At 37.7% G+C, this 8,443-nt stretch overlaps 2 protein-coding genes across 2 annotated transcripts; both read right to left on the minus strand.

Moving 5' to 3' along the window:
* Window positions 1-232: 232 nt before the first annotated feature.
* On the minus strand, window positions 233-2,260 carry LOC100123259 (ribosomal protein S6 kinase beta-2). The gene is made up of 7 exons (XM_031923862.1): window positions 1,957-2,260; window positions 1,795-1,878; window positions 1,585-1,718; window positions 1,447-1,509; window positions 1,149-1,368; window positions 705-1,055; window positions 233-621 (listed from the first exon to the last, which is right to left on the minus strand). The coding sequence occupies exons 1-7, from the start codon at window positions 2,140-2,142 to the stop codon at window positions 502-504; spliced, it is 1,158 nt and encodes a 385-aa protein (XP_031779722.1). The 5' UTR covers window positions 2,143-2,260; the 3' UTR covers window positions 233-501.
* A 145-nt stretch (window positions 2,261-2,405) lies between these two features.
* LOC100123253 (ribosomal protein S6 kinase beta-1) lies at window positions 2,406-8,379 on the minus strand. The gene is made up of 12 exons (XM_001606817.6): window positions 7,902-8,379; window positions 7,395-7,435; window positions 6,872-7,046; window positions 6,717-6,800; window positions 6,502-6,635; window positions 6,361-6,423; window positions 6,158-6,286; window positions 5,987-6,077; window positions 5,791-5,907; window positions 5,476-5,715; window positions 5,250-5,398; window positions 2,406-5,173 (listed from the first exon to the last, which is right to left on the minus strand). The coding sequence occupies exons 1-12, from the start codon at window positions 7,986-7,988 to the stop codon at window positions 5,119-5,121; spliced, it is 1,365 nt and encodes a 454-aa protein (XP_001606867.1). The 5' UTR covers window positions 7,989-8,379; the 3' UTR covers window positions 2,406-5,118.
* Between the last annotated feature and the right edge of the window lie 64 nt (window positions 8,380-8,443).

Genomic DNA, 8,443 nt, shown 5'->3' on the forward strand with positions numbered 1-8,443 from the left:
GATATAATATATATATATATATATATATATATATATATATATATATATATATATATATATATATATATATAAGCTTCTTACATATTATGTCTGATGCTGCAGGTGCACTCTCGATGAAGCACCTTGCGCGAGTTACCTACTGATGGCCAGGGAAATTTCACCGAATTTTTCGTGGTGCTAACCGCGAAACTTGATTTTAATTGTTGTCAATCAAAGAATACAAGCGTCTAGATAACCGAGTAAAAGTAAACTTTATTAAAAAAACACTGTGCCTGAGCATAATATGTGAAATTCTTGTCATTATCGTTCACATATTAAGTATTAAAAAAAGAAGATTCTTATGAGAATATCAGTTTGAATAAATATGATTAAAATTGTCACTGTTAAATCCTTGTTTACGTTATCGTGTGTGTGTGTGTGTGTGTGTATACAAACAACAAAGTAGTTTTGATAGGCGCACGCGTATCAAAATCGCATCGACAGTGTAAAAAACATGCATAATTAATCAAAATTATTGATTGCATATATTAAAAGTTGAACAAATTTGTAAAATTCTCTTAGTCTAGTTACATCTGAATCTTCTTGGGGGTCTAGCCAACTTGGTGCTATATAGTCGAAGTCCTGCAATTAACAAAAGCAGATTGTTGTCAGGGCTGCGAGCAATTCCTTGCATTGTAGCATTGCATAAACACTGGCGATCTTACCTCGAAAATCATCTCATGAGAATCAGCCCTCGGATCGTGATAGGGCCGGATTTTTGTTCTGATTATCTCCTTGAATGGTGGAGTACGTTTACGTTTACGGGTCAGTGGTTCATATTTACAAGCGAGCAAATCGTCGAAATTGATGTTATTGAAGAAAACGTGGTCCATCAACTCCCTGGCATCCGTTTCTCCAGCGCCCAATCTCTCCGCAGGATTTAATTTTAACAATTTACGAATTAGGTCTTGAGCTTCTGGGCTGACTAGCACAGCTCGTTTGTTATCGAAAGAAAATTCGCCTGATACTATCTTTTGCATCGTTCTCTGGCGATCGTCACATACGTCGAACGGACGCTGTAAACGGATATTTTGTTTACAAAACGACGGTCATGCCTTCAGCAACGAAGCAATAAAAAAATGAAGACTAATAAAGTTTATTAGACTTACGGATCCAGTTATCATCTTGAACAGTATGACACCGAGGCTCCACCAATCCACAGCTCTTGTGTATAACTTATGTTTTATAACTTCCGGAGCCATGTAGTTCGCGGTTCCGCAAAATGATGTTGTCTTATCATCCTGCGAAGACAGTTGTTTGGCAAAGCCGAAATCGGATAATTTCGCATGGCCTCCGGCATCTAACAGAATATTCTCGGGCTTCAAGTCTCTGTGAAAAGATTGAAAGTACTTATGTTATTGTATGACAATCTCTTGTTCCATATATATCTGGAATTTTAATAATCACCGGAAAATGATGCAATTTTTATGAAGATATTGTAGCGCCAGTATGATTTCAGCGGAGTACAAGCTAGAAAAAGATAAATAAATAGTATTTACATCTTTGTGGATCGATCTCTTCACAAGGAAAAACCACAAATATTACCGTGCTGTGTTTTCATTGAAATAGACAGATTTACAAAGAAGGCGTTGAAGGTCTCCGTTCGGCATATACTCCAGGCCAAGGAAAAAAGTGTGATTCGTTTCGAAAGCGTAAAACAATTTTATAATAAACGGATGCTGTTAACAGGAAATCAGCCGTTAAATAATTACTCTTTCGTCGAATAAACAATAACATACATCAACGTTATGATACCTTTATACCTGCCAAAATGCACCTCTCGCCTCTTATATTATTGATTTTCCATTGGTTATGTTTTACCTTGTATTTTGAAATCACCTATACATGGACAAGAGACAAGCCAATTACAAGAACGAACGAACGAACGAGCACGAAACAATCGAAGCAAACGCGTACCTTCATCGCGACAATGGTGCCTGCGTCCTCGCCGCTCTTCTTTCTCGCGAGATACACTTGGCCGTAAGCGCCTTTGCCAAGGTATTTTCCGAATTCAAAGTCATCTGATGTTAGTTGGGTCTTGTTCGAGTAGAAATCGATGAAACCATTGCTCGTCGTTCCGCTTGCACCTACAAGCGCGTCCATGTCGATAAAACTTTGCCGTCAGCGGTCTTTAGAAATCGGCAACCGCAGCCGAAAAATCGTAGTGATGAACCAACTTGACCGGTCCGAGGGCCAGGGAGTTATGGCAGGACTTCTGATACCGATCCGATCTACTGTGTATATACAGAGTACTAATAGTTATTGATAAACATGGACTTGAGAGGATTTTCGAGGAAACTACGTAGTCCAGGATTTGAAATTTGAATGCGGAGGTATTGGAGCGCAATAAATCGTATAAGCTTGTGTATATGTTATTAACATTTATTTTAAACATCAACAAAACTCTGTTAAAAAAAGACATCATCTTACATCGTTAATTCATCTTCTTATGCTTCGAGATAGCAAAGAAAGCTTGTTTCGCTAAACCAAAAACATCTATTCGCAAACACGATTCGGAGGTATACAAAAGACAATATCAATAGATATTAGCTATCGTTTATCTTTCTTTTGGCTAGTAGCTCCATTATTACCGGTTACATAGACCGTTTACTTCTCATACTTCAGCGGTACTATAACCTTAGCATGACTCGTGCCATCGAGGCGAACTACGGAAATTATTAATTTGACAATTTTAGGTACACTGATAATAAAAAAAGAAGGAATTTCGATATTTTCTTTTCGCCTTTCTTCGCGCAACGTCTAATTCATTTTTCGTTTGTTTTAGAGTAAGAATATGCCATGTCACACGTTCAAATATTATATCTATAAATTAATAATAGAATAAAATGTACTCAATTCTCTCATCGCCGATACAAGATGATTATAATTACAAATGCTTCTGACGCCATGTTTACCTGTCATCACGACGCTGTGCAGGTGAATAATTCGCAGGGAAAAAACGGAAATATGAAAACTGATAAAATCGTGGGATCGCTTGAACGCGCAATTGCTAAAAAAATCGACTAAACTTTATACAAGTAACCTTTAACTCTCTTAATCATCATCTTGTCCCGGTTTGAAGCGATATTGCTAAAGCACATTATGTATATACTTATAAAATAATTATATAGTAGTAACGTAGATTTTTCATGTTTCATAACGCGATTGTTATTCATATAAAGAATTCAATTATTTTTTCTTTCTTTAATACGTTATCGTAAGTTTCGTGCGGCAGTTTCCCAACGGCACTTGACGAGGCAATTGCATCTCGCTCTTTTTATTTTCTTTGTCTAAAAAAGTCATCAAAAGCACAACCGTTTCAGGACCATTATATGTATATATAATATGTATAATAGTGTACGTCTAATAGGCACGAAATTATTATATGGTTTTTCCTTTCGTGTACGGGTAAGTTTGGCGTCTTTTGCTATAACAATCGGGGAAAAAAATGCTTTGCTCGCGTAAAGTGTCGTGACTCGTGAAAATTCGCACGTTCATGTATAATACAAACTGTTTACGAATATTACAATCTTATTGATGAAGAGCTAGTATACAGTAGTATATGCAGTCGCAGTTAATTTGTGTCAACTCGTGCGCGGTCGAGACGCAACGGTGCCGCTCCCGAGCCTTTTTATATATTTATATAGGTAAAACGGGGAAAGCTTAGTGCGAAAAGTCTCGATGCTATATAACATATATTTCATATAGTCATAGAGTCATAGAGAAGAGGTAAAGAGGAGCTCGGCGGCCACCTTGGCATCTCGACTATAAACTGGTTAAATTTATAACTATATATTTGTATATGAAAGGTAAATTGTAAGTCGGTAGCAGCGACCTGAACACTTGGGCAGTTGAAGTTTAAGTGATTTGTTAATTAAATCGTCACTTCGTTTAAATAGTTTCTTTAACTTAGTCAATTCATTGATCTATAGAAGTTTTTCTTTTCAACGCAAGAGTCGTTCGTTAAGACAAATCGTAACTCAAAGCCTAAGTAGCTATTACCATGAACACTAGCGACTTTAAGTGTGCGAAACAAATCAGACTGATAAGTAAATACAGCGTAATAAAGAAATAAAACACAATGGCAATAATTTTCTCTTCCTCAGAGTCTAGACAAACTGAACGAGTAAGCAACTTATTCGTCTCTCTTTCGTTTGCAATGGAAACTCCCTACACAACTCCCTACAGTGATATTTTCATTGATCCTATGTAGAAAAAACGGTATACATCAGTGTACAATTTTGAGTAATCAGCCGATGTAGGGCAAGCTTTGAGCGACTGAACAAATACAGCAGCTAGGCCTTTATATATTACATTTTAATGGATTGTAAAAAAGATTTAATTCTTACCTAAATATTTAGTTTATATGGATCGCAATAGAAAGTGTAAAATTTCTTTTGTCATAGAGGCTCAAACTTTCATAACGGTACTATTACACATCTTTCAACCACTGATTATGACTGATGCAGCTGCTCTAGACTGTGGTATAAGCAGTCATGTAAACTATTCAGAATAATTGTCATACAAGTCTTATCTTTTTTTTTTGAGATCGTAAGTGATTTTAGTATGCTTTAAATCTCACAAGAAAACGACAAAATAAAAGTATCAAAACACTATTTAGAAATTTTTATGAAAACGCTGAATCACTGGTATAATAATTACTAAATAGCTTTTACTTTTTTTCGGATTATACAAATATAAATCAAAAGATAAAAACAAACAAATGTAATATATCGTAATATGACATTTTTTCTGAAATAAAAAAATTTTTTCTAAATGACTCGGATGATAAATATGCTTATTTAAGGCTTTTCAAAAAGCTGTCTGGTATCAACACTGCTGCTCATCAGGCATAACAATCTCTTTGCTAATATATTTGTAGTTATTCGTAGTACACGAATAAAAAAAATTAACTATGCATAGCCATTGGGCATCTACTGTATATTGCATACATAGTCAATCAACCCTCCTGTATAACTGTGATATTTATAAAATCCCTCCCTGAGACTTGAGCGCTAATCTCAGAAGCCCAATAGCTAGGCGGCGATATTAAATAATAAGCAATAAGTAACCCAAAATTTACCCTATTTCAATCATTTCTGCATCTTCTATGCTTTGTCCGACACCATTATGCCTGGAAAAAGCAAGTTCAACATTACTGAAAATACTTACCAGAATTTGAACTACAGGAGATTAAAATTTATAATTACCTATGACTTTGCATGTGCGAATTATGCAAGTTAAAATGATTGCCACGAGGGGAGAATCCACGCATGTTATTTTTACGTGGACTTCTAGCATTGACTACTCTAGGTTGACACATGTCTTCCAGTATGCTTGGTGCAACATATGTAAATCCCTGCAAAATTCCATTTAAGTTATTGATTAATTAATCAATCTGTGCATGTTTACCCTTAAGGTGCCATGCATACTTACTTGAAAAACTTTATTAGCAGATTCGCTTAATGTACATTCAGCAGGAGAATCGATTGGTGCTGATGTTGTGAATCGTTTATCAAATTGTGAAACGTCATCTTCGCTCGCCAATGTGGGCTTGAATGGTGGTTCTAATTTGCGAGCTATAACGTCATGCCAACAGATATGCTTGAAGAATTGATGGTTCTTTATTGCTTCAGCATCAGCTGGAGCTGAGCCTAATCTTTGTGCAACTTGTCGCTAAAAAAATATTTACAATTAAATTTTTTGACATACTTCAAATAAATTTTGAGATGAGTATCATTGAATGCTCACCTTCAGTAATTTACGAATCAAATCGCGTGCATCTGGAGTCAAATATTGCGGTAAAACTAGCTTGCCTCTCAATATTTTTTCAATTGTACTTCTTCTATTATTAGAGGTGAATGGAGGCTAAAGAGAAGTAAAATTGTCGTTCGATTATTAAATTTCAGGTATCAAATAGCAAAAATTTATCGCAAATTATACTTACAGATCCAGTAAGCATGTCATACATAAGAGTACCAAGACTCCACCAATCTACTGCCTTACCATGGCCGCTTCTGGTCAAAATTTCAGGGGCCCTGGGCAAAGTGAAATCAGTTAGTTTGATTGAAGATGATTAGATCAGCATATTCTTATTTTATTAGCTATAAATACTTACATGTATTCAATGGTACCACAAAATGTGTGTGTGACAGTCCCTTCTTGAATATGTTCCTTGCAGAGTCCAAAGTCTGTAAGTTTAATATGACCCTCTGCATCCAGTAAAATGTTCTCTGGTTTTAAATCTCTGCATGATAAAATCGCTTTAGTTTTTTGTCACACAAACGATGATAGCTTTTGCAAAGTTTATACAATATTTACCTATATATAATGCCTTGCAGATGAAGATGTTGCAGTGCTAATATTATCTCAGACAAATAAAAGCTGCAAAGATGTATGTAAACATAAAATATTTGCTGTATGTAAGCCTATACATTACAATAATAAGTAAAATAAAATTACCAAGCAGTATCTTCCAAGAATATGCCCTCATCATTTAAATGCCGGAAAAGTTCACCTCCACACATGTATTCAAGAATCAAGTATAGTTTGCCTCCAGTTTGGAAAGCATACATCAAGTCAACAATAAAAGGATGCTGATAAAAATAAAATAGAGTGTTAGCCAAGAAGTATGTCAAATAATTGTGCAATCAAAGTAATATGAGAACAGTATAGACCTTCACAGCTTCCAGAATGTTTCTTTCAGCTTTAGTGTGGGCAGTATCTTTTTGATTTCTTATTATAGACGCTTTGCGCAGCACCTGAAAAAACATTAAGTGAGCAATTGCAAAGGAAAGAATATGCATAATCATGAACAATGATCAATATTTACCTTCATGGCAAAAATAGTACCACTGTCGTTGCCGGTAATTTTGCGTACTTGAAATACTTTGCCATATCCACCTTTGCCTATGACCTTGCATAGTTCAAAGTCTTGAGGTCCAGCCCTCTCTCTTCCTTGGTTCACATTTTGCTCTGATATTGCTACAGTTTCAACTCCATCAGAACTGCCAATCATAATAGAATATTTAATTCCTACTTGTCACAAGAAACAATCTAGCTCAGCTAATCAACTAATCACTAACATATAACCATTGGCTATGGTTCCATCTGCTATCCAGATGCAAAAAAATTATTCTGCAAAGCATTGGACCTTATGGTATGTATGCAATGCTCTGCTGTCAACAGTGATACGTTTGAAACTAAAAAACGTCATTTCGCAATAAAGTATCGACTGTCATGTAACTATGTGCAATGCGCATCAATCAGTGAATTCATGAATGCAGCTGTCCATATTGTATGGCCAGCAAAAGCTCTCCAACTAACAGTAAAGCAGTAGTGGATAAAATACTTACTCAAGGATTTCATTGACGTTGGGGTGGGCATCGTATTCCTCCTAGAAACATGAGAAAAGCAGCATAAGCTATTTTTTCTTCCCTCATCCTATCTCTTTCACTCTCACGCATACATAGCAGAGGAATACAGACATGCTCTCTCTCTCTCTCTCTCTCTCTCTCTATCCTCAAGCGCATAAGTATACAGGAGCGAAAGAATCTCCCGCAGCCGCAGCCTTTCACGGCATGCGTGCCACGCGCTTAATCATCGTCCTCTCCCGCAACACACACGCGTGGAGTGCATGACTTTGAAAGGGCGGCCGCTTTGGCGATCGATAACAACAATAATATAAGGGAGTGATTACGAGAGCAAGGTGCGCTATTGAAGGCGCAACCGAGAGAATGAGAGAGAGAGAGAGAGAGAGAGACGGATGAACGCGTGCATGCAGCACACTTAGGCCATCGTGAGAAAAAAATGCTCGTGGCGCGAGCGACACAGATGTCGAAGCGAGCACAAGTGCGCATTACCTCGCCGATCTCGATGACGTCGTCTTCGGAGTCTTCCCTCACCACGTCGTCCGCGTCGTGCAGTTCAATGTCGAAGACTGCCGCCATCCCTTCAACAGCAGCTGCTGCAGCAGCAGCTCCTGATGGGTATCAACGCACGACGATCCAGCGCCTCCACGAAAACACACGGCACTTTCTTACTACACGCACGCGACTATGCTCGACGGTATACGGTATACGACTCGAAAACTACAGACGGCGCAGCAACGTGTGCGGGAACTACAACGCACTAGCAGCAGGATATAGGAAAACTCTAGCACGAAGATATGCTGCTACGATGCACACGCACGCGTTGCAGTTTGCAAAGCAGTTTGTTCCCTTTCCCTAGACTGGGCTCTGCCAGTAGTAAGTAGTTGCGCGATGAGAGAGACAGGGAGGGGGACTCCGCGAAGAACACGAAAATCGGCTCCTCCCACCCAGTGCGAACGAGCTATAGCTATAGTTAATGTCGCGACTCGCGCGCGCTATTTTATGGAGGTACGCTTGATTGGCGGCTTGAACGG

The sequence above is a fragment of the Nasonia vitripennis genome, chromosome 2 (genome assembly GCF_009193385.2).
Source record: "Nasonia vitripennis strain AsymCx chromosome 2, Nvit_psr_1.1, whole genome shotgun sequence".
NCBI classification, from domain to species: Eukaryota; Metazoa; Arthropoda; class Insecta; order Hymenoptera; family Pteromalidae; genus Nasonia; species Nasonia vitripennis.

Excerpts from the sequence above, each read along its gene's own strand:
- LOC100123259 (XM_031923862.1), bottom strand. The coding sequence starts at position 2,142 with ATGGACGCGCTTGTAGGTGCAAGCGGAACGACGAGCAATGGTTTCATC. Across the intron at positions 1,879-1,956 it reads GCACCATTGTCGCGATGAAG|GTGATTTCAAAATACAAGGT; the intron begins GTACGCGTTTGC and ends GTCCATGTATAG. Across the intron at positions 1,719-1,794 it reads GCATTTTGGCAGGTATAAAG|CATCCGTTTATTATAAAATT; the intron begins GTATCATAACGT and ends TCCTGTTAACAG.
- LOC100123253 (XM_001606817.6), bottom strand. The coding sequence starts at position 7,988 with ATGGCGGCAGTCTTCGACATTGAACTGCACGACGCGGACGACGTGGTG. Across the intron at positions 5,399-5,475 it reads CTGCTAATAAAGTTTTTCAA|GGATTTACATATGTTGCACC; the intron begins GTAAGTATGCAT and ends GGAATTTTGCAG. Across the intron at positions 5,174-5,249 it reads TCGCACATGCAAAGTCATAG|GCATAATGGTGTCGGACAAA; the intron begins GTAATTATAAAT and ends TGCTTTTTCCAG.